Raw genomic sequence first — 25,185 nt, forward strand, 5'->3', positions numbered from 1 at the left:
GCATCAACTCTCCCTCCCACTGATTATCAGTTCTGACAAGAGTCCACACAAAGGCAGCCATTGCTTAGGTCATCAAGTTATGAACTATTGAGAGCTCTCAGATACTCTGAGGAGTCAACACAGAAAAATAATGAGTGGATTCCAGAGCAATAGGAGCCTACCCGAAGGCTTCCAGAAGGACAGCAGTACGTTTTACACCAGCCCGATACACAGCACTGGTAAAGCAGCTTTCTGGAAGGACAGAAAGTTAGGAAGCCATCGTAAACATGGACAGTAGGAGGAAAAAATACAAGCCACACAGACACGTTCTGTATAAGTAACAACTTTATTGTAACTTGATGTGCTGAAACGCAAAAATATTTTCAGCAACAAGGTACAAAAAGTATTTCACCATTAACATCAGCTGATAAAAAAGGCTGGATGGTTCAATACGACTGTTTACACGTTTGAATTCTCTTAATCATTTCCACCCCAAAACAGGTTCGAGTCATTTCACTGGCTTGATTTCTAAAATAGGACTCATTTATCTTAAGCCTTCAAAAAACAGGTTACAAATACAGTGAAGTTCCTTGCAAAACACTTGAAATAGTGAATTCCCTTTACAAACATAGTCCATTTACTGTAAGCAGAAGCCAAGTTATGAAATTAAGTCGGTGTCTTGCTAGCTAACGAGCTAAGCTCTGCACTACAGGAGATACCAACATCAGATAAAGAACATTCCACTTGTCAAAATAAAAAGATATCAAGGTATTTTACCAACCTGTTGTAAAATTCAGCATAACTCAACATTTCAGGCAGCAGTACCTCACATCTGCAATTCACTGCCTTACGAAACACAGTTTCAAATGCTGCACGTCACTTTATTCCCCCAAGGGAGAATAAAATCCTTTCCATGAGGATTTGAAAGGAATAATCTCCACGTAGGTCTCCTACTGACCTGCAGAAAGGTGAATGCCGTATTAAACACCCATTGTTGAGCAAAACATCAGAACTAGAGTGACTTATAAAACTAACTTCGTGTCCATGATTAGCACGTTTTGACACACGCTCGGCTTGTAACAGCAAATATTTTCACACTTCCACAAAACAGACCGTTATTCAACTTGTATCTGTTATTCCACACCTCTTGCAGCGAAACTTAACTGCAAAAGCAGGAGTCAACATGCAACAAAGCTCTACGCATGATCTGTAACTTCTGCCTCAAGTCTCAACTGCGTTCCAAACATTTTCCTTCACCTTGACAAAATACCTTTTAAAAAGACTTGGTTTCCTGTTAAATCTTCCCTTCATTGCAACGGCTTCCTAAAAAGGCACGATGTGTTTACACTTCTGCATGCAGTAAATGGACTAGAAAAGGAGGACTGTTTATTGAAGCCTCTTCCACCCAAAGCATCTCCTTAGGAGAGGTTCAAATGGAAAACAAAAATATATATATATATATATAATACATAATAGCATTTTAACAGCAAATTGAGTCCTTATATTTAGAAAGTCATTCTTGACAAAAAACACCGCACAGTCATACATACACACACGCACACACACACAGGACACACATGCAGGGTTCTCCCCAGAAAAGTATGCAAGCGGTGGTTCACATATATCCAAGGGAGTAGTGTTGGCAAGCCAAAACGTGGCACCTTCATACAATATATTCCTAATCTGTATACAAAACTAAGAAAAAAAATCCTAAGATTCCATCCTGAAAAAGAAAAAACAACCCCCAACCTGTCCATCGTATGACGTAGTTTTCTACCTGCTGCACTCAGAACTGACAACTGATGCTTTGAATGGCAAGTGTTTGAGTTGTAGGGGATAAAAACAAGCTACTGAATCCAAAGGAGAGGGTTGCAATTAACAGATATCCTGTTCCAATAAGACAAAACACCGCATGTGTTTAAAGAACAGAAGAGGTGAATTTTAGTGCACTCAAGAATACAGCAACTGTTTTACCTTTTTTCTTAAGAGTTGACCAAGCGTCAAAACACACCTAATAAATAAACCCAAATCCAATCAGATTACGTGGTCTGTTTTCTCTCCTGTTGGCATCATGTACGGTATACACTGCCTAATTTGAAAAGCGGACGCTTCACTCTGTAGGTGATATTGCAGCACAGTGGCTGACATTTTTTGGTACAAGTGTTCTATTAAGCTTCTGAAAAAAGGGTCCTTTGTAAAATCCTTAAGCTTTCAATTCGATTACTGCATGTTGTTACTTCAGAACGAGCAGAACTGCACAATGATTGCAGTACTGAATATTCAAGTCACTCAGTTTGTTATTAGGGCTGCAAGTTTTCCCAGCAGTGGGTTTGAGGGCATAATGCATCCTCACACACCGCACAGTGCAGCAAAAGCAGCACTGCTTTGGAGGGAACAATTACCTTCACATCTCATTGTGAAAAATGCTTCTGAGCCCTCATTTTAGATAAATATTTAAAAATTGATATAAGGATACATCTCTGTAAATATATAATTTGATGCCTTACGTGCTATTAAAAGTTTCCAGTTTTACACTTTATCCATCATAAAAGATTTAGTTGGAAGGTAAGAAAAAGAATGCATGTTTAGAGATTATTTTGTTAAGAAATTGGGATGAGCGTGAGCGGTTTTTTTTCTTTGTCCAATTTGCCTTTGCCAGACTACAAAAGTAGACATTCTTTCCTCTAAAAACTTCATTTAGAGCAATTCAGAAGAACCTCAATGAAATGAGGATGGAGAAAAGACAGTCAACAACTCCTCTTCTCTGTTCCCTGCGTGTATTGTTTGTTTTCAAACAGGCAAAGTAAAGCCTTTATCCAAACACAATCGTAAATTAGGTGAGCTCTCCTCCCAATCCCCATTGCTAAATCCAAGTCTTCCCAAAGAAGAAATGCAACACATCACTATTACAGTAAACTCAATGTAATAACTCAGGAAACATTTTTGAGTGTTCACTACTGCAAACTTGTCCTCTCAATTGTAAACAAAGCTATCCAACACCGAGGACGTTGGTATTAAAGCTAAGGTTCATGGAATAAAGAACTGGCCCATGACAAGCATTTAATAAATGTTTCTTCCTTTTCACATTATGCAGAGTTTCAATACCATCCACCATGCTATACAATAACTGAAATGCAAGACTGAGCAAGTCGCTGCTTGCTTATACATCTGACATTCCAGGGAAAGAGTCCTCCTGATGCATACGGAGCTTCACAGGTGCTACAAGAAGCTGTGCACACATTGAGATGGGGAAAGCCTCTCCTCTGCAGTTTTGCCTTCCACCTACCTCTTTCGAGTAAGTGAAAGTATTGTGTCATTTAAATATGAAAGCTTGCAATAGTCACCTTCAAACGAGTCTTAAAAAGACATGCCTTTCTCTTCTAACAAAACTAAATCCCATGTGGCTGTGGGCATCTGAAAACGTATCTAAAAAGTTAAGCCACAATTACCTGTACCTCATTGATTCATCAAAAGCAAAATATATATGTACCACACAACATACAAAAGTTACACCTTAAAAGTGCATATTAAGAATCCATTTGGCCCATTTTCTTCAATTTACATTTGGTCATCCTATGCGTTCTTTACTTTGCTATGTAACCGTACATGTGGGATATATATTTTTTCCATATACAAAACTTGTCTATTTTCACATTGAACTCTTCACCTCTCGTTCAGTTCTGGATTAAATGTAAACTAGCGATGGACCGCAAAGAAACACAAGCAAGAGGTTCATATTCTGTGTTTCTTTTCACCGTTCGGACAGCTTTGACACACACACAATAAGCATTACAAACTGTAATGAAAATACAATTTCGGGCCAAACCATTGCATATTTGCCCCCACAATGAAAAATAAATTATGTTCAAAGCAGTATATTGCCATAAATAGCCTGTGGGTACTCGCTGGAGGTCAACAGGCTCTCCCCATACACAGCACTTGTCTAGGGTGCATTTGTGCCTCCGGTTCAAGCGCTTTCAATGAGAGGCTAGTTCAAACCTTCCAGTTAGCACAGGACCAAACTATAATAATCTTTTTTTTTTCCTTTTTTTTCTTCTGAAAATAATGGAAGATCCCTTTCAAAAAATTAATCTTCAGTTATCAACTTTACTGCATTATGGAGCTAGTGCAATCCTGCAGAGCCTAGTCAAAAAGACAAGGCACATTTAAAAATAATAATAATAAAAAAATCAAGATACATTAAACTATATGGACTAGAGTCATTGAAGATAATTTAAGGCCTTTCAGTGAATTAGAGTAATCAGTCTAATTTAAAGCTGAGGATTAAACCATAAATTATCCATCTGAAAAGCAAACAATTGGCTTTTTCAGCTTCTGTTCTGCGGACAAGGATAACAAAAACTCTCGTTATGGTTTGTGATAACACCTCTGGACATGGAGGAGTAGAGTCAATTCAATTTCTCTTAAGTTCATGGAAGATTTCAGGACTGTTTTAGCCGTTTGCGTGGAATGCCAAACTGTGGACACTGTGCAGATGCGAGTGCGCGAAAGGCCTCTGCTACTAAGTGAGGGTGGGAGTGGATCATGGACTTCCAGCCTGCTGTCTCCATTATGTCTGTTGCTTGGCTGAAAACAAAAGTATTGAGAATAGTCACACACTTATACAAATCAAACGCACAAACACATGGTGGAGAAGAGCAGCCAGAGCAGGATTACAGCGGAAGAGCAGCCACACATTACAAGACAAGCATGATGAGTAGCAGTAACAACACTGCTGGGAAGCAGAACCAAATTTGGGTATCCCAGTAACAGCGTGTAGTACACAGGCTACTCATCCTGCTCCAGTCAATACCAGGCAGACCTCAGGTAGGGAACTGTGTCCAATACAGAGCACAGTGTAATGTAACCACCTTTAAATCAAGACGTGAAAAGCAATAAAAATATTAAGATAACTGAAGAAAAATAAAAGTTCATTGCTAAGAAAAGAAAACCAGGGGAAGACGTGAGAATCTTATTACATACAAGAATACGCTCAGTGTGGGGAAGGAGGAAAGATGACAAGATGAATCAGCTGGAACCGCAGCAAAAATGAGTAGTTTGTGTACTAGAAAAAGTCATGAAGAAAGATTAGCTGGGTGACAGCAGAACCCTTCAGTTAGAGATTGCAGTTTGAGTACCAGTGAATGACAGATACTAGGGGATATTCAACTCTTTTCAGTACAAGATCCAAGGCTGCATTTGGAATAGCTTTCAGCAGCCACTGTCACTTTTTCACAACAGATTTCAGCACGCACCATACTGACACTCATGAAATAATAATGTATTTTCTCAACATATTTATATTATTTACGAAAAAGTCAATGCAATATTGCTATGAAATAATATAAAGCAAAACCATAACATTTACTCTGCAAACGAAGAATGCTCTGCTGGCTGAGACACGTGGCACACGGACACAGGATAAATTTGCAGTTTGGAACAAACAGCTTAGCCACTGATCCCAGATTTCCACTGCTGCATTTTCATAAGAACCTTCATATTGTCTTGGGAAATTGTCAGGCACAAAGTTAGCAGCTGATCTCTACACTGGATATTCTCTCAAAAAAAGAAAATGTTTGGGGGATTTCTAATGCCAGCCTTTAGTCTTCTGCTGGAATTCAATAGAGGTAAGTGCACTGAGCAATAACACCAAAGCTTGGACTCCTCGGTTCTCAGTCAGTTAAGCCAGGTCCTCTCAAACTGCTTCTGTTAAATCATCCTCAATACATCAGGGAAATAAAGATGGCCAGCATCTTTACTAGCAATTACCCGAGACTAAAGAGTGTTCCAAATCCGAGGAAAAATAACACATCAACTAGTCCACATTGGTTGCAGAGTTTTATTAGTTTTCCTACTTAGTACGTCACGATTTCCTTTCTACCACACCATTTTCCTTTTCCACATCGTGCTCATTCATGACACTTGTGAAAACCAAGTTCTTCAGGGAAAATACTATTAAGGTAACTGGTATATATAGCACAAGTCCTTTAACTGTTTTGGAGGTTCTGACAGCAAGAAGTAAAACCCTGCTGTCCCTTTACTACATTTCTGCCTACCACTATTCACTGTGAAGCTGGCTGTCTTCTGTTCCGTGATTTACTTGAACTGCTTTAAGTACACACTGCAATCAGTCCTACAGTATGAGGGACATATTCTCAACTGATATTTAGTGCAGGTGTGAGCACTTAGAGAATCAGTCAGATCAAGGGACATGACTGACTGGTTGTGTGGCCTCAAAAGTATGAGAACTGGCACATGGGAAGGTTTGTAGCAACAAATATATTGCCAGAGGCACAAAGAGAAATTGCCCTTCTGTTCTCAGTAGTGGTGTGGGCTCAGACTGACCTAAGCAAGTCTTGAAATCACACCAGCGTTGCCAATGCTCCAGGCAAAAACCTGGTTAACAGAGAGAAAAATTTCCTTTACTAAGGGCTGATGCCAATTTTCTCACAGCACTGATTCTTCCCAGGAAAGGGACTGAAACCTATCTATCTGTTGTTATGAGCTCGCACCAGAGGGCAGTTAACTCCCCGTATCATCTAAAAGGGAAGTCACAATCAGAACTGTGGTATTATCTGCCAAATCCTATTTTACTTACAGTGAGTGACAGGCCTCAGTAGTGTGGAAATGAAGTAACAGTTCTTAAGATCTGCGGTCTATGTAGCAGTGTTTGTACAGAACATCAGGAAGCAGGGAAACTTACTTGCTATTCCAGTTTTTCCCATCTTTACACCCAAGTTGTCTAAGAACACTGCACCTGAAAGAGAGAATATGTGCTAATATTGAGAAGGTATTCAAAGCGTAAGTGAAAATATATTTAGATTCTCATAAATATCACTTGCCTGTTAATAAAGTCTATTGCTTGTGCTTTTAACTGTTCAGCGCTGTGCAAATCTGCGAGGATAAGAATGTCAGCAACGTTTTCTACCGAGAGGTTACTACAGAGTGCTTCCTCACACATGACCTTCAGCCGTTCCAGTGCATACTGATAAAAGAAAAAACTACACTAATTATTCTTCAAACTTATTCTTTTTACCGTTAGTTCAAAAGACAGTTTAAGACAAACCCAGATATGAAAACACTTAAGTGTCTCTCAAGCTTAAGAGGCAACAGGAAATTTAATATGCTGCATTTGAGTCTTCAAATGGTAAGACATTGGGTTAGACACTATTAAAAGAACTTTTATTAAAAATAAACAAGAAGTAACTCATTGAAGAGTTTGTTTTCCTTCAGTTTGGTAAAAAAGAAGAGCAAGGAAGACACACAGGCACTTTATTAAAACCATCATCAGACTAGTTCACATCTAAAAGCATGGGACAAGAAATTGTACAAAGGGAAATTTTCATGAAGCCACTCAAGACAAAAGTGTATTAGTCTGCTGGAAACTGGCTTGTTCTGAGGTTGTTTTTCCTCTTTCTCTGAATTTATTCTTTCAAAAGAGCTACTTATAACTCTGACCCAGTCTACCAGAAAAGGTATGTAAAATATGTTTCCGTACTATATTCTGCATGAATAAAATGTGCCTATATTCTGAAGGATGTCATACACTAACTAGGTTTCATTCAGCTGTATACACTTCTGCTGAAATCATCCCAACCCATTTAATTTAGCAATCAGTTTTCAAGACCGAAAGGAACTGTAGATGCATAAACAGCATATATATATATATATCAGTAACTGTACCCATGCAACAAACAAATGCTACTGAAGTCAAATATTCTTGGTCCAACTTTCAACATTTCTATGCCTGTGCATTTTCTACATCCATTTTTATCACTATGCTACTCCTCAGGATACTTCTAGTTCAAGAACATAAAGGCTGTGTTAACTGTACATACCAGGTAATAAAGCAGTGCCATCTCTCTAGTAACATGCAGAACACTATTTTTAGGTTATTATTCTATACTCAAAAGAAACTGAAAAGATTTAATCTGCTATGAGAATCTGAATGGACCTCCTTGCTGAATATCTTCAAGCCCTGCTATTGCAGACTACTATGTAACTTCACCATAGAACATTCTCCAGCATCTATCAGTGCACTCAGTAAAAGCCAGCATTCACAAAACAACACTGTTCCACCTGCCCAGCTGGGCGTATGTATGTAAACAACAGGATGCAAGTGGACCATAGCAGACAAGATTCCCAATGTAGAAATGATTATTAGAACCATGAAGTTTGTAGGGAAGACATAGATCAAAGTTCTGAGGTAGCAGTAACTTTATGGAATAGGATTTATTCAAGTTCTTGCATGAACTCTCTCAAGGAATATCAAGTCCAAGGATAGATTTTAAGACACACTTTTCTAAAGCATATCAATGATCCCTATTTTCTATTTAATTAATTACAGCGTATTGTTTTTAACCATCCATTTAAAGTCCGGAACACTTTTGAGTCAAGACAGACTTACTGACAAATTCTACTGATAAAGGACTTTGTTCTTCCCATCTTTCTCTATTTCAGATGAGAACTTTCTGATGGCATTACAAAAACTGAAACATAGATCAAACTGAAGGAAGGTTTATTTATTTATTTTTTGAAGAAGAATGTTCCACAATCTGACATCAATTTTGAGACCATAGGGGTTATAGTTACTTACTTTGTCTGCAGCTGCCAACAAATTGTCAGCCATTTTTTCAAGGTTTGGTGCTTTTCCTGTGTAAATGAATCTCATCATTTCTTTAAAAACTTCAGGGTCTACATCATTTATTTCCACGCGGTTCTGGTAAAGGAGAAGAATGGATATAAAGCTACTCAGCAAAGCACACTACTGAAGGTGGGACGCATCTGAATTTCTTTAAATCAAGAACTCCAAACAAGTGCTTCTTATATTCCAATTCTGCCTGAGAAAGTTTTCACACTAGGAAACTGCAAGAAGGAAAAAATGCCACACAGCTCTACTGCAGTCAATGGATTCATAGACACAAGCGCTACTACAGCAGCCTGCAAAATTAAACGATGATCATCCATTGTGATCCTTTAGCAAGCTGATCATCTCCTTGCCTCTTCATACGTTCTGCCTATAACCAACCCTTTTTAGATGTGCATAAAAGCAGAGGCAACTCTCTACTAACTAAATACCTATCCATCCAAAACACTTATGCAGGTCAAGCGCTTGCAAGGAATCTGAATGAAAAGCACTTTACCACCACACAAAGCTTAATGTGAATTATAACTTACCTGTTGGTCATTTCTGTCCTAATGACCATATAGAACTTTTAGCGTTTTGCTATATCGTACTAACCAAATCAATTGACTTATATGGGAGTAGAAGCTTAAGCAAAAAGGGAAAGACAACAAGATCAATTGCATTAGCAGCTGAAGTGTTAGATAACAAAATAAAATGCGGTCTAAGGCAGATATAAATATTGGACTGAACAAAGTCTACCAGAACATTTCCACAGCCAGCCCTATATGCCCTTTCTACACAAAGAAACTCCCACAGAACTCATGCACAGCAGACTGCAGGAGTAACCCCTCCAATCATGCACCACCAAACAGTACTAACCGTCCTGTTAGCAACACCCTAAACATTCAGAAAGTACATTGTGACAAAGGGATAACAAGTATTTACGTGCAAAGTCTTCAGTAAGGCTTACCTTTTTGCTTTCTTCCATTTCATGTTCAAACATTGCATTAAAAACTGGAGATCGTGCTAGAACAAGAGAGGTATTTGTTAAATATAACCAATTTTTAAGCTTTTAGCAATTTTAGTAACAAAGTAATAGCGATACAAAAGTAGAAAGTACCTGCAAGGACAGATTTATGTGCTTTGAATTCTTGTCCTCCTACATAAAAACTGCAATCTGTAAATCTTGTTGTTTCCCAGAGATTCCCTAAATCTTCTGCTAGTCGACATTCAGGTACCTTCAAAGTGTTTGTGTTAGACTGTCCTGATATATTTACTGAGTCTTGGACCACGCTTACCTAACAGAAAATCACAGCAAGACAATTCTTTCATAACTGAATGCCAACAGTAATTAAATTACAGCACCTACTGCTAAAAGTTCAGCAATTCCAAAGCAAAGCAAAACACGGTGGTGTCCCTGGCATTAGGCCAGAACCATAAAACAGTTTTTTTACAGTTTACTTACAAGCAACATAAAACAAACAGGATCTTACTTACAGGCTAACATTGTGCATATACCCACCCAACACATCACATGATAAAAAAGCAATAGTAAGTTGAAAGATATGGTTCCTTTGACACCATAAATACACGTTAATTCTATTTCAGAGATAAACTAACAGTTCAGTCTTCACACATTTATGAATACAAAAACCAAGCTCTAAACAGATCAATAGGATCACAGAGCACAGAAATGTTTTGTAAACACAAGTAGCATAGCTCTCTTATTTACTCTTCTTACCATTTTACTCTCACAAGTAATTGTTTCTTCAAGCAAGATTAAATGTCATTATTTGAGAAGTGTGTGTCAACAGAATATAAAACGTAATAAATAACTAAAATAATGAAATGCATACTCACACATTTTAAGTTTTGTACAGAACTAGTTAATCTGAAATACATGCATCTGAAGTGAACATTACCATTACTCTCCATGCTTGAGTCTTTCACATAAGTTAACAGTACAGTAGCATTCTTACTTGCTTTTGTCAAATACCTTTGCATTCTAACTCCTTTTAATCAGTCGGTTGGGAAAATAGAAGTGCTCAGCAGGTTTTATTTCTGTTGCCTGAGAATAAAACCTTCCCTAAAATAAAACCTTCCTAAAGGAGAAAAGCTACGGGATTTCAATTACTGCAACTCTCAAATACGGAAAATTAGAATTACATATCAAGAAAATGCTGATATTGTTAAGATTGGAGCTCTGTTTGATTTCTAGAGGCAAAGCATCAGGCATAAATCTGGCATAAAGCAAAAATAGCACAGCTAAGCTTCACAGAAAGTCAGTGTGAACCAACCAGCTCAGAAGAGGATGACGATCCAATTAAGACAGTCAGTAAGTCAAATCCTCCAAGTGCTAATTCCCTTTCATCCCATACCCCCCTGTGATTATAAAAACTTTCCTTCTATTCTTCCACCTTTAAAAAAAATGGAATGAAAACATTTTTTCACTTTCACAATCAGACTGTCTCTTTAGGACATTCAAAGATGAAACCTCCAGTTTTCACACAAAACAATCCCAGGAAGCATGCACACACACAAATGGAGTCTCAGCTTCACAAAGCTTATCATTTGTCAATGGAAAGAGTTTGCTTCTCAAGACTTCACCTTAATTTCCTGCTCCAAGTCAGCAAAGGAACCTCTTTTCTCATTAGCTACAGACTTTTCCTAGAAAGGCCATCTACATATCTTTGCATTTACCCAAGCTGGTTTCCAATGTTTCAGAACATATTTTAGAATGATTTCTGATACATATTTGATGGTTGTGCAAGACTTCATGAGTTAATTCTTTTTAGATGCAAACTGAACAAAATTATTACTTCCCATAGTTGAATGAACATATTGTATTATCTACTGGTAGGATCTTTAGAAGTTACTACTAACTTACAGACCTGATGTTTCATCTATCACATACCCAAACAGTATGCTTAGAATCCAAGTTCACTGCAAATCAATCACTAAAATTAAGCTAGAATCCAATCACATTAACACCACAGTTATTTTTTTCCCCCAAACATCTTGTACTATGAACTAGATTTTAGGTTAACCTATGACAGCATGTCTTTCAGGCACTTCATAGCAGTGTTTATAAGCTTTACTCTCATGTGTTATTTATTTCTTCCCTAAAATGCTAGATGAGGAGATCCTAAAGCTAATTGCAAACAACAAGAGGAGCAGTATTTTAGGCAGGAGATTCAAATATTCCACAACATCTGATGTACTTAGGTCATAAAAAGCTATGCAAGATGCAGCTTTTTACACTACATCAGTGATTGCACAGATGCTTTTTAAACTGTATATCCTCATGTATATGGATGCGTAAAAATATATGGATTATGACTTTTCCACTTTCAGTAGGCAAGATGACAGCTAACACGGGAAAAGTCACTGTTTTCTTGAGTTTGAAGCTGGTGGTCCAGCACTTATTGTGATAAGCTGTGATACTCTATATCAAGTAAGCTGCCTAAGAGCTGTACAAGCACTCTGTAGGAAAACAATTCTGCCGATAAATTGCTGTTATATCTGCAAATGAAAATAGCTGTCAGACTTCGGAAATCTCAGATTCTGTGAAACTAAATATCTGATCTAGGGGCTTCAAAAGGTAGTTATGCAGTTATATTCATTAGGGCTGGGCAGGGGCAGCACTAGATTTTGCTATGTATTTGACCTAACACTTCAGTTTTCAGGCCAAAGACATATCCAACATATCTTTGAGAACGTTCTACAACAAGTACACGCTGCCTGGGAAGAGCAAATAATCCTTCTGCAAAAGCAGTGGGATAAACAGGAGAAAGCCAGTACAGGTGCTATTCAGTGATCATTATTGAACACCCACCATGACCAGGAACCAAGCCAAGTACACAACCTTCTTAGGAAGATAAGTCAGTCTTCAAACTCAGACACAAGTAGGAAGGTGAACACAGAAATAAGTGCTTCACGTTTAAAATTACGAATTTCAGACCTGCGTACAGAAACAAGTCCTTCAAAGAATACCTGTTACTTCTAGTAGCTGAAGAGCACGTGCAAATAAATCAGCTTTAAAGAATCTACATCTCCAATCTTTTTGCTCCAGTTTGGAATAAGTCAGAAGACATTCTGAAACCCTCACTATGTACAACTAAAATGTTGTACTTTCTGCAACACTTGCAGTCAGGGTAGGTCAAACACTCCAACACTCATTAGAACTTCTTGATGTTTTGTAAGGAAACAGAGTTGTGTTCAATTATTAGCATCAAGACAAAGCATTCTGGAGGGGAAAACAATATCAGCATTTGTTCCCACTAAAATTAAAGAGACCCAGATCCAAAAACAAACACTAAGAGCTTCTTATAGCAAGCTATTAATAACAACAAAAACTTCAAGTGAGGAAATACTCCTGAGTGTCTCTGCAGAAGCATAAAACACTTGTTACCTCTGCTTTTATCACCAAAATAACTGTATTCACAACAAATTTATCATGCAGCTAATTTAACTTGCCTATGTGAAAATAAGATGCGCTATATTTGCAATATCTAGTCTCAAGGGCCACATTTCAATTATTCTTCCTACACAGCATAATGACATATAATTAAATTGTAATCTTGCCAAGACAATTTTACACATTTCCTGTAAATACACAGATCAAAGCAAACTTATTAGCATTTAAAGCATCTATCATCCTCCTAAGCCACTAATCACTTCATGGCAGCAGAGATAGCCAGTCAACATGCATTGAACATACACAGTTCTTATACCGCAACTTTCTCTAGTCTGCATTTTTAACATCTAGTAGGCATTTTACTCCATTTTAATGACTTATCAGGTTACCAACAAAACCAATACTATAAAAGCATCTCGTAACATTCCAGGAAGTTAAATTTATACTGCAGTTTTCCCACATTCATTCTCGGCTTTAAGATATATCCTAGAAAACTTGCATTTGTTCAGAAAAAACAAATACAACAGCTACCATAAAAATCAACCGTTTAATTTACTTGAAAAATCTATTCACTGATTGAAGCCATAAATAATATCACAGTGTAGATTCCAGCCATCAGTTGTGCTTCTGTATTTTTTTTAAATGCAGACCAGCATACAGATATTTCCTTTTGCCTACCCAGTGATGAGCAATTCTTTAATTCCAAATGACTACTTCTTTATTTAAAGGAGACCTCAATAAAATGATACTCCTATAGACATCACGCAGCAGCCATTCCTACAGCACACACAGCAGGTAATTCTACAGCAAGCTCCAGAGTATCCTGGCTGATTCATGGAGTTCACAAGCAATCATTTCAGAATTATTCTGCATTTTGATATATGTGTATCAAAAAAGGAAAGAAAATACAACATAGACAATGCAAGTAAAAGCATCTCCTGCCATATCTATCATTTACAGAAGCCAACTGTCACATTACTCTTTAAACAAACATAAACATAAAGCAGCAATTTTTAGAACAAAAGGTAAAATTATACGCACCTCACAAAATAACGTAAGCTTGTCATCGGGTAAAAGACCATTAGCTTCATCTAGTAAAAAATCTCTTCGGATAAATTTCTTAAAACCCCAATCCTTGCCTTGCACAAACCGATACGCTCTTTGGCTTTCTGTTTAAAAGACAGTTACGTACAGATCAAGCAAGTCAAATTAAAATATTACCAGACGTGAACATGTGAAAAGTTGATACTATCTGCAAGTCAAACCGCAGCATCTCTTCAGATTTATCTTAGGCACCAACCAGCAAGAGAATTTTCCAATTCAAGCTTAAGAGTGCTGATGCGTCAAAACAGAAACCGCTCATTGGGAAGCAGCATTAAAATGAATTTGTCATTGCAAATGCATGCTGACAACACTTCTGCAGTTGTCACAACAATCCATTTTGGCTTCCTTCTGAAACAGAAAATCTTGTTTCCCAAGTTCAAATTACTTTGGAATAGAGTAAAAGAGCAGAAAAAAAAAGCAAAACAGAAATGAAAGCTTTCAGCTGTTTTTCTGATCGTAAAACCTTATGTTGACAAGTGGGTTTTTTTAAGCCACACACTGTGACTATTTTCATTTATTTTTTAAATTCACAATTTGCTGTGCCCACAAAAAACATTTTATTTTCCCTATTCTAATGATCACAGCCCACAAAAGGGTTCCCAGGGCCATATTAGTGCAAATACATGCACTGAGTAAAGTTAGTCATTCTACATGGGAGGCCTGCTATAAGATGGTTACTTGCTCCACAGAAAAGTACACTGTATACTTCTATTTGAAAGTAAAACATGGAAAGTTATATTTAGAAAGAGTGCTGAAAAGACAAAGAGCAAGAATGTATCTAATGTTACAGTAGAAACTTAAAACACAACACACACTCTCACATGAGGTACTTTTCTTTAGTTCCATAAAAGCTGGGTGAGAACTGTATCAACATTCACCTGCTGTATGAACGCATGTAAAACAGAAACAAACGCACTTACTGAAGTGCAGAGTGGGGCCTTGAAAAGAGGGAACCAAAGCGGAAGAGCAATCATATTTTTAAATCTATAGGCCAAGAAAAAAAAAATTGCCTTCCATTGTAAAAACACAGTTTAGGTTTTTGGCATCTCTGTCAGAATTTCCCACATATTTTTTTTTATAACCAACTTTCCAAAGTCTCACAAAGCCCATGAAACTGAATAAGAAAATGAAATCAAATTTAGTCAAAAGTAAAAAAAGTTGGGCATCATTACATGCTACATACAAAAATGGAGCATCTCCATGAGCAGATGGTAAGTGGCTGGAAAGTCTAAGAATTAAGATTTCTGTTGGTAATTTCACAAGGTGAAAAGTTGTTTAATTTCTACAGTGTCAAATACAGGACTGCTACTGCTGCAGGAACTGCAGACATCTATTAGTTGTATTTTTTCAAGTACCTTGTGAATTTTAGCATTTAGAATACCAAGAAGCAAATGATCTTGAGATCCTTCCGTCCTACACTGAACAGCCCTCACACCTTTACTGAGAAAAGAGCACAACTGGGTGCCTTTCTGAAGCACAGTCATGCACGACAGCGTGGAGAAGAAACAGGAGGAATCAGAGGCCTGTGTTCAGTTGCAGGGCTAAGAACTCATTGGCCTCATGGAGATGAATCCTGCAAGGACTGGTGCAGTAAAATCTATCAGTGGATGAATATGGAGCAAAATATGCACATCTACTTTTCTTCCCAGGAGTCAAATCATTTAATGTAATATAGAACTGCACTGAACTTCGTGAATTTACATTCAAGATTACAAGTGGGTCTAGGTAGCACCTGAAAGGTGACAGGGGACTTGCACTTCCATTTCAAGAGGCTCAAAAAAGAAAGTATACTCGAATTTATTCAACAAAGGGGAGCAGACAAGATGGTCTTTTTTATATCCTATACTGGCTGAAGGCTACCCTGCAGAAGTCATACCACCATTTCTGATTTTCCTTACCATACACTAAAACATTTTATTTAAATGCTCTGTCTAAAATGTCCATAGCCTGCTACACTATCAGGGACCTCATACTGTTTAGTGTTAAGTAAAGTCCAACTTTCACATATATTTTTATAAGAATTCCAGCTTTACCAAAAAGCATTTCCAGTAAAGATTGTGATTGCATGCTGGAAAACAAGGCGGCAATTAAATCAACTCATCAAATATTAGTCTCCTTGTTCCTTGGGTATGTGATTCATGTTTTTAAACTAATTATAGTATAAATCAGATGAAGTACACAAAAACATTGTAAAGGAGCATCTAAAAAACATTTACCCTAATGTAATATGGAACTCTAACTTTCACTGTAGTTAGAAAAAAGCAAAAACAACTCTATTAACAGGAACTGAGAATAAACTGCTAGAAAAATTAGGCTACAAGAATCCAGAGTGAAGAAGTGAGTACCCCACTGCAATTTATACTGCTCCGTGAATAGAACTGTGTGAAACAAGATTTTTAATTCAGTTTCTAAAAGGATCTTGAAGAAGATATTATCAGATTTCCTCAGAGCTAAATTCTGCTCAACTGAGAAAAAAATGACTAATCTTCTGTGGAAGGTTCTTATAAATCTGCATGTACCACAGTAAGATTTTCTTACCCATTGCTTTAGTTTCTTCTCTTTTCGCATTCAGCAGTGAAAATTTGAATTTTGCTCTGACTTCACTTTTTGGACAACTGACTAAAAGCAAGTATAATGACAAGTAGTCTTTGCTTTCATCATCCAATCCCTTTGGATTCACTCTCAGGCACCTGAAAGAAAGGCAGAAAACGTGCTGTTTAAAATCATACACAAAATAATTTCAAATAGACATGTATGCTTTTTTTTTGAGAGACAGAATGTCATATGCCCTTAAAACAAGTGTTTCCCCAATGACTGGAACTATGAAACTAGAAGCAACCTGTACCTGCAACCAAACACTACAAAGTTTTGATACTTATTTGCAACTTGACTTTGCAACTTTTGCTAGTGAAAACAAAAAAGAAAGCAGTTGCCAGCATAAAGACCTTACCACTTCATTTTGTCATTTGGCCCTGATGAAAATGTAGAACTCTTTAAAACTTCACCCATCTCTTCTCGGCAGAAACTGAAGTTATTAATGGTCCACATGTAGGAAAATTTTACTACTTTGACCTGGACAAAAGATGTAGAATATTTCAATAAATAGTAGCTTGCATATCAATCATTAGCTGTGAAAACATTAAACTGTCAGCACAATTCAGTGTCTTTAGGGTTTTGTTTTGTCAGTATTTTTTGTTAACAGTAATGATGAATAGAAAATGAAGCTGCTGGAATTCATTCAAATTACCTGTGTGTAACACCAGCTTTCAGCCACAGGTCCACTGGACATCTCCCCAGGAGGAGGTGGGGTGGGAACCCTTGACATTGCCACTTATTGCAGATTATAGTATCTGAGCAGCGATCCAAACTTCAGTAATTCTTCTAAAATAAAAACAAACAGGGAATGAATATAGATTTGATTGCTTTCAAATATCAGCTTTTGATCCTCAGCGGATGGTCTATCCCATGCCCTTCAGGTATCTCTTCTCCTATAAGAATTACTCTCATACATTAAAGCCTGCTGGCATGGGAATCACTCCGGACGATGCACAAATAAAGCCTTCAAGGGAAAAACACAATTCTTAGTGTTCACCGGACAAGGAAGCAGATGCTGTAATCAGCTCTTAATAGAACTCAGCGAACAAAGAAAAGAAATCAGCAGCTCAGTCTCCAGCAAGATAAAGATCACCAAGATGTTCAAGCGTAATCAAAACCACAATTCAGCAGGCCTCCCATAAGCAGCAGAACGTTTCTTTCCAAATAAAACTTGCATTTATTTATGGCAGTCCTCAGTATTTAATTAGAGCTTTCCACAGATGCTAACAGGTGACAATCAGCCACTGTATGTATAAGATAATGGAACTCGCTTGGTCCTCCTTCTCTGGTTTCCTTTTAAGTAGGAATCACAAGTACTCCATAAGCTGCATTTACACAGATTCTTGTTCTCAATTTGTTTTGATATTCTAGACAGAGACATCCTGAAAAAAATTACCTTGAAAGGATATATGTGAACATCCATCTTTCATAAAGCAAGCATTTTAGTGCTTATATCACCTTTTGGAAGTACATCCTACTCAGTGGTAACAACCAATGCTATTACCCAAACAACTGATGGAACTTATATAAAACTATAACGTAAGTTTACTTCAGCTTCACTCAACCCATCTGCTCTTCAACTCTCTGAAGTTAATAAATTAGGAAGTAGAAATATAGACCATTCCTTGTTGTGAGTACAAGGACTGACCCAGTTCTAGTACATCCCTAATCCTTTCAGTACTTTAGCCGAGGCAGCTTCTAGAAGTCCTAAGGAGGGACTTGTAGAGGAAGCTTTGAAGGGTTCCCTACATAGAAAAGGATCTGAAATACTGGCTGCATTGTAGCCTCTCCAGCAAGTACCCAGTAACCTCAGGCCAGCTACCAGTAGTTACCTGCTCCCTCCTGTCTCAGCCAAATCAGCTGGACAAACTGAGATTTTACATTGACAGCTGGACTACATGATCTTAGAGGTCTTCTCCAATCCTAACGACTGGAAAAGATGATGAAAATCACCATCATGGGTATCCAATCTTTTGGCTTCCTGGGCCACACTAAGTGAAGAGGAATTGTCTTGGGCTGCATATGAAACAAGCAATACAGTTAGAGTACACAAGTAATTGAACCTTTTTAAAATTAAAACGCTAAAAAAGGGCAACAAAAACATAAAACTAGCGGTTGGTCACATCTGGTCTTAGTAGAGGTGGTTAACCATCACTCCATCACTTCCAAGTCAGTCTGTAGCTGAGCCTGCTTCTAATTCAGGCATCTGTGCTTCAGAGACTGCTCCAACCTGCTGTGTGGCTTTTGTTATTTACTATAGCTTCTGACAGAAGCCATGACTAAGTACATTTTTCAAGTCATTCACAAACTCCAGCTCTTCATAAAGTTTCTAATTACTGCATTAGCAGTAGATGACTGACTTCCTTGAGCTGCTGACGTGCCTTTGCAGAACAGGAAACAAGAATTCTGAACAGGTAGACATACTGGAGTCTGAATTTAGGAGCATGGATTGGTTATTGTTTGGTTTTGTCCTGTTTTTAAATATGCCTGAGTGCATAATTTTGAAGAACACACACCAAACCCAGGAAACAGAACAAAAGAGATGCTCTGGCAAGCCATACCCAAGGACTGCCAGAGAGTAGTGGGAAGCTATAGGCAGTACCGATAATCATCTTAACTAACTTTACCTAGCTGATTAATCAGGATTTGGTAGGGATATTTATCAAAACTACAAGCTGAAAGCAATGAACAATAGAAATGCTACCCTGACACACAGAGGCATCAGGAGAGGGAAGGATTTCCTCCCACCAGGTGCTGGTGCCCAATTGGTTGCATGTTCCTCACCCACTGAAAGTGACACCAAGACCAAGAGAGGACCTTGCAAGGACAGACTGAAGGTGAGAAGATGCATCTACACACGCTGACCTTTTGTTCTACATACTACACTCTGCTTGGGGAAAAGCCTAAATACTACCTTGAAGAAAGTGTTTATGAATCATTGATCAACCACTGTCATCAGCTCAGACAAAGAGGTTTCCGAGCACCAATTCCCACTCACAGCCTATTAGATCAAATGACTGGGAACAGAGGAGCTGTAGTTCAGAAAACCTGTCAGCAAATTACGGGGTGGAATTAAATCAATAAAGTGCAGGAAGACAGGCTTGTTATCTGCAGGATGAAACCACTTACTGTAAGGGACAATTTTACACTGGAATCTGCATCTACTCCTCTGCATGTCATAAAGCATCAGAGGTGACAGGACATTGCCACACAACACCCTCCAAACGTTTTCAGGCAATGTTATAGCTGTCCGGACAAGGCTTAACAAACCAGTTCCATTTTGCTAGGAAGACTTCTCTAACCACCAGCAGAAACAGGCATTACATTCACTTGGAAACACTATGAAGTTTTAGGGGATGAAGACAAAAATCTCTGGCTTTAATGGAAAATAGGTTTATTTCTGGAACGTGTCAAGAAGCTTATTCTTTCCTTTAAATAAAATGATATATCCATACTAGATGCCATGCAGCAGTTACTGACAACTCTTACTCTGAGAGTTTACTTTGTCTTGCCGCAAAACAAGAGAAGAGATGCTCAAAAGTTTGTTACTTAACCTGTACTCTAACATCCCAAACATAATGGGCTTCTTGCACTGATGGCAACTGCTAATCATTCTGTCAAATAAAGCAGTCTCTCTAAAACCCAGAACTTCCCAGAGCTCAGCGCTACTTGCAGAGCAGGAGAGGGTGAGGAAGAAAAAGAATCCAAGTGGTTCCTCAAAGCACATCTTGCAATTGAAGTACTTGCCTACTCAAAGAAGTACTTGTATTGAACTTCACGCTAACTGAAGTTGATTACCATTATTATTTCCTCATGGAGTGTAAATAAAATGCAGACTACCCTCCATAAAAATCATTTACACTGAATTTCATTCAAAGCTGTATCAGCCGTTCTTTCTTCCCATAACTTTTAAGACACCTTCAAAGATGCCTTATATGCAAACATCAAGTTGAATTTCAAGCACGCTGTCATGTTTCCCTTACAAAACTTATATTCAAAAATACAATATTTATGAAGATTATTTTAGATAAAGTTACTTCTCAGCTTCTGATCTACAGTACACCACATTCAGTCTTACACCTTGTGTTGGAGCCAATAGCTTTTACACTGGAAAAGTGACAACATTAAAAAAGCACTGCAAAAATATCATCAGGAATTCCCTAATCCCTCAATAATAAGTCCACGAAACACTTCAGAACTTACTTGAAGAATTGTCTTTAGTGTTAACAGGATCTTTTGCCAGCTCTCACATGTAGCATTGGAAGCTCAGTATAACTACACCCTAGTATTTCTTTCATCAGAGTAGTTGTAGTATTAACATGTGCTTGTGTGCGCCTGTTACGTAAGCAGTGAGCATAGCAGTGTTTTATCTTTCTACTTCAATAAAGTATTAGCCAACAAATTACTGATAGAACTGGACAGACAAACTGCTGTCCACAGGGCATCCAACAGATGCTAGAAGTCCACCCCTGCCTGCCAGAACCCAACCACAGATCAGTCTGCCAAGCAAATCAATGACCCCATCCTGCTCTGTCAGAAGCAAGAGGGAAAGCACACTGTGAGCTGGAAGAGCAGTCCTTCCCTGGCTTTCCTCTGCTGTCCCTTCTGGCAAAGGGTTCAGCCTCCAGGATCAAAGCACTTCCCTCCCCTGCTGCATTTTTGGCACATCACAGGACTTCAGTGCTCACCGCATGATAGAGCTGAGCATAATAAATGAGCATGCCAAGCAATTCCACATGCATGTCCTGTGTATTTCATCTGAACAACCAGCCTTTCCTGAAAGGGGCTGAACATCTAAAGGAACACAAAGCTGTGACAAGTTCCCCTGCCCTCCCCAACTGATATTTCATCACTGACTGAAATTTAAATGAAAACCTACTTTCTGAAGTTTAATCGCTGAACAACACAGTGTTCCTCCAACTTTTTGTTCCAAGTCAACAGACAGTTCAGAAACTACACGTAATTTGTCTACTCCCGCAGCCGAAACTTTGTGGATTTTGTTGTGTTGTTTTGTTTTTAAATCTAAGGTGGCAAGTCTTCCAATCAATAAAATCATCATCCAGAAACCCATTCAAAAACAATACAATCATAGGATGGTTTGGGTTGGAAACGACATTTCACAGACCATGTAGCTCCAAGCCCCTGCTATATGCAGGCAACACTTCCCTCTAGCCCAGGTTGCTCGCAGCCCCATTCAGCCTGGCCTCGAATGCCTCTGGGGAGGGGGCATCCAAAACCTCGCTGAGCAATCTGTTCACCACCCCCACAGTAAAGAATTTCTTCCTAATATCTAGTCTAAATAAACATGCTCTAGCTACAGAGATACCACATTCGGTTTGAGGAAATATCACCAGTGAATAAGAAGTTGCTAAGACTTATTTTTCAAGAGACACTTTCTAAAATCCAAGGAAAAGTCATGGGAACATACCAAATTGTATTAAGACACACTCTATCAGCTCTTGGGTAAGAGAAGATACAAAAATGGACTCAAAGGTAGAAGCAACAGAAATAAACCAGAGCAAAACAGTCAAATCTGAAGGGAAAGCCATTTTCAGGCCCCAGACTAAGTACTTTTTGAATTGCCCAACTGATTCCCTAGTCTGATGGTCTACTTGACTCTCACAATTCCATGCAGCATCAACTTAAAGGCCCAAGTATGTGGCCTCGTGGCCAGCTGTATCAGGGTGACAGAGCCATGCTCCTTCCAGCTTGGTGCAGAAGTACTGACTGGTGTAAAAACCCCCATCAGCTGGGTCAGGCTCATTTCAATGAGACATGGAACTCCTGAGCTGATTAAACCCACAAGAAACATCTTCCTCTCCACATCTTAGAGACTTAAAAATATCATTCTGTTGAAGAGAGAACTTTTTTTTTCCCTGTGTAAGAGTTATTCTTGTAAGCTGATTATGCTTAAGAAAATTCATAAGACATTAGTAGTAGAAAGAACACATGGTAAAAGACAGAATTGTTCTTAATTGGCAGGATTTGCATTTCCTCACGATTGAGCATTACAAAAGAATTGCTACACATTTCCTATATAGCCAACTGTATTGTATAACCGAATTTTCTGCTGGATGATACACAGCACAATAACAGACATTTGAAGGATCTATTTAGCTTAGGCAGCTTTCCAATTTATTCAGTGTCATCATTTGCGTGTGTGAAAATAGACCTGGGATATACCTACAAGATTATTTAAATGTAGTGTTTAGTATTTATTGAATCTAATCTCTATCATTCATGCATTTGAGTGCATGGAGTTACTGATACTTAACTGTGGATTTACGTATATATATATACACACACACACGTGTGTGTATGTGTATATATATATACACACACACACACACACACGTGTGTGTATGTAGGTATTTATATACTCCCACCTCCTTCCTTCACACTGAAGCTGTTGACTGAGCATATATTACACCTCAGTGTTGCTTGTAGCACTCCTAACACAAAAGTTTCCTTTTCAGGGCAAGCAGAAGCGTACAGCAGCTGGGTCACACATAGAGAAACCCTATGGAGACTTCCTGAAGATGTGCAAGGTCTGTAATAGTTAAAAGAGAACACAAAACTAAAAATGCTTACTTAAGCACGTATTTACTTGGAAACCACACAAGCCTAAACCAGCTTTGGGGCATAAATTACAAGCTTTAGCTGCTTCAGCGTAAGGTCTCACTATCACCAACCTCCAGTACCCACACCGTGAGCTGAACAGTAACTCCAGAAAGAAAAACCAATGCCCTGGCCCGGCTTGTGACAGCTGAGAAACTACATATGCATCCCCCTGCCATCCTATGCCAGGGACACTGAACTCCAGCAAAGAAAGAGAACAGACAGCTGGGGTCAGAACACATCTTAAAATAGCTGCAGCTGAGACATCAGAGTTTAAAAGCACATCCTTGAAGTGGCTAGAGCAGAAGCCCCAGCAAGGCAAAACACACAGCTCCACTAGAGGATGGCTTTGCAACTGTTAATGACACTACTGGAGATGGCAGTTCAAATTTCACAGGATTATACTACTAGTTGTAAAAACTACAGCTGACTATGCACCACTTACAGGCTTTTCACAGAATTTTCTTTCCCTTAAGCTTCTGAAACATAAAGATGATCTTCCTTCAGCCAAGAGGAAACGCAGTGCCTAGCAGTTTGAACTGTCTAGTTTACATCAGCCAAGCTTATTAATAAAAGTCCCTCAGCATCAGCATTATTGTTCTATAATATAGGAAACCAATGGTGTTCCATATTAGATAACCTAGACTATTCCCCATAGGACTCATCTATCCACTTCCCTGGAGAAGAAATGAAATTGAAACGCTGTAGGAAGCATCTTTGCATTTCAGTCTAGTTTTACAGCATCCAAAATATAGCATTTCCACCACTACTCCTCTCAGAAAGTTATTCTATTCTAATAATCTACTGCTGTCATTTTTTCCCACCCCATGGTATACAGCCAAAGCCATCTCTGCCCTTCCTTAGTTTCACTCCATTTCTCTTACTTAAATCAATGGCACATGAATGTACATTAAACAAAGAATTACTGTTTTTCCAGATACTTCAGTTACACACAATCAAGAATTCACCAAATTGAACACAGTTATCTTTTTTTTTTTCTTGCATAACAAAAGTAGCTAAAAAAAAATAATAATCCTAAGAGTTCTTAACCTGTGGAGTCTGATTTCCAAAGTTCAAATACAAGTACACAATCATCCCTACTCAGATGTTTCAGAAACAACCTGCTATTTGCTGTTTTGCAAAGCAGCATTCACTTTTTATTTTCCCTCACAAGAGTTCTCTCTTTAAAAGTTGCTAGAAGTGTTCTAAGGCTTTCAATTTCCATTGAACCATTTGCTGCCTCACAAGAAATGATCACTCAGCAACAACTGCTCTGGCTTTACAACACTGAGCCCCATCACTTCCCCAGCTGCTCTTATTGCAGCTGCAGGCCGCTTACCTAGAGGTGAAGGAAAGGAAGCAGGGGATGGCCCACATCAGGCTCCCCTGCTTGAGAACTCTTCCCTCAGAAAGCTAAAACATCATCTGCTCAAGTGAATAAAATCCATGCAAAACATTTGAGGATAAGCACCAAAGCAAAAGCATGCTGTCTTGCAAAAAGCCCTAGTGACCAAAGTGCGAATACATAAAATCTTACTCACCCTTTCCTAAGCAGGATGTTTACTCACTTTTTTCACCTCCTCACACCATCGTTTGTTCTCCTACTCAGATTGTTTTACTGATGGTTAAAAGGAGCAATAAGGCACACAACAAAGGCTGCTACAGAGCCGCTGGGGTGGCAGGGCTTATCCGGGCACGGTGAAGCAGATCTCAACCTGACAAGAGCAACCGGGCTGACAAAAGGCAACAAGTTCAATCAGACCAAGCCTTGCTGGCTTATCAAAAACATCTTCAGCTGCCTTTGCGAGGCTGCTGTAGGAAACGTGCTCAACAGAATGCTGTTAAC

At 38.5% G+C, this 25,185-nt stretch overlaps 1 protein-coding gene across 2 annotated transcripts in view; it reads right to left on the reverse strand.

Annotated features, from left to right (window-relative positions):
• Positions 1-315: 315 nt before the first annotated feature.
• Positions 316-25,185, reverse strand: part of SPOPL (speckle type BTB/POZ protein like) — a 29,994-nt gene continuing 5,124 nt past the window's right edge. The window contains exons 2-11 of one of the 2 annotated variants that reach the window (XM_072342374.1): positions 17,374-17,507; positions 17,077-17,198; positions 16,665-16,816; positions 14,064-14,191; positions 9,726-9,903; positions 9,576-9,631; positions 8,576-8,698; positions 6,822-6,964; positions 6,683-6,736; positions 316-4,566 (exon numbers count right to left, since the gene is read on the reverse strand). In XM_072342374.1, the coding sequence (XP_072198475.1) occupies positions 4,422-4,566; positions 6,683-6,736; positions 6,822-6,964; positions 8,576-8,698; positions 9,576-9,631; positions 9,726-9,903; positions 14,064-14,191; positions 16,665-16,816; positions 17,077-17,198; positions 17,374-17,451 (1,179 nt within the window). In that variant the 5' untranslated portion in view covers positions 17,452-17,507 and the 3' untranslated portion in view covers positions 316-4,421. Of the gene's footprint in view, positions 4,567-6,577; positions 6,737-6,821; positions 6,965-8,575; positions 8,699-9,575; positions 9,632-9,725; positions 9,904-14,063; positions 14,192-16,664; positions 16,817-17,076; positions 17,199-17,373; positions 17,508-25,185 lie in introns of both variants that reach the window. The other variant, XR_011904373.1, reaches the window with a different exon arrangement.

The sequence above is a fragment of the Excalfactoria chinensis genome, chromosome 7 (assembly GCF_039878825.1).
Source record: "Excalfactoria chinensis isolate bCotChi1 chromosome 7, bCotChi1.hap2, whole genome shotgun sequence".
Classification (NCBI taxonomy): Eukaryota; Metazoa; Chordata; class Aves; order Galliformes; family Phasianidae; genus Excalfactoria; species Excalfactoria chinensis.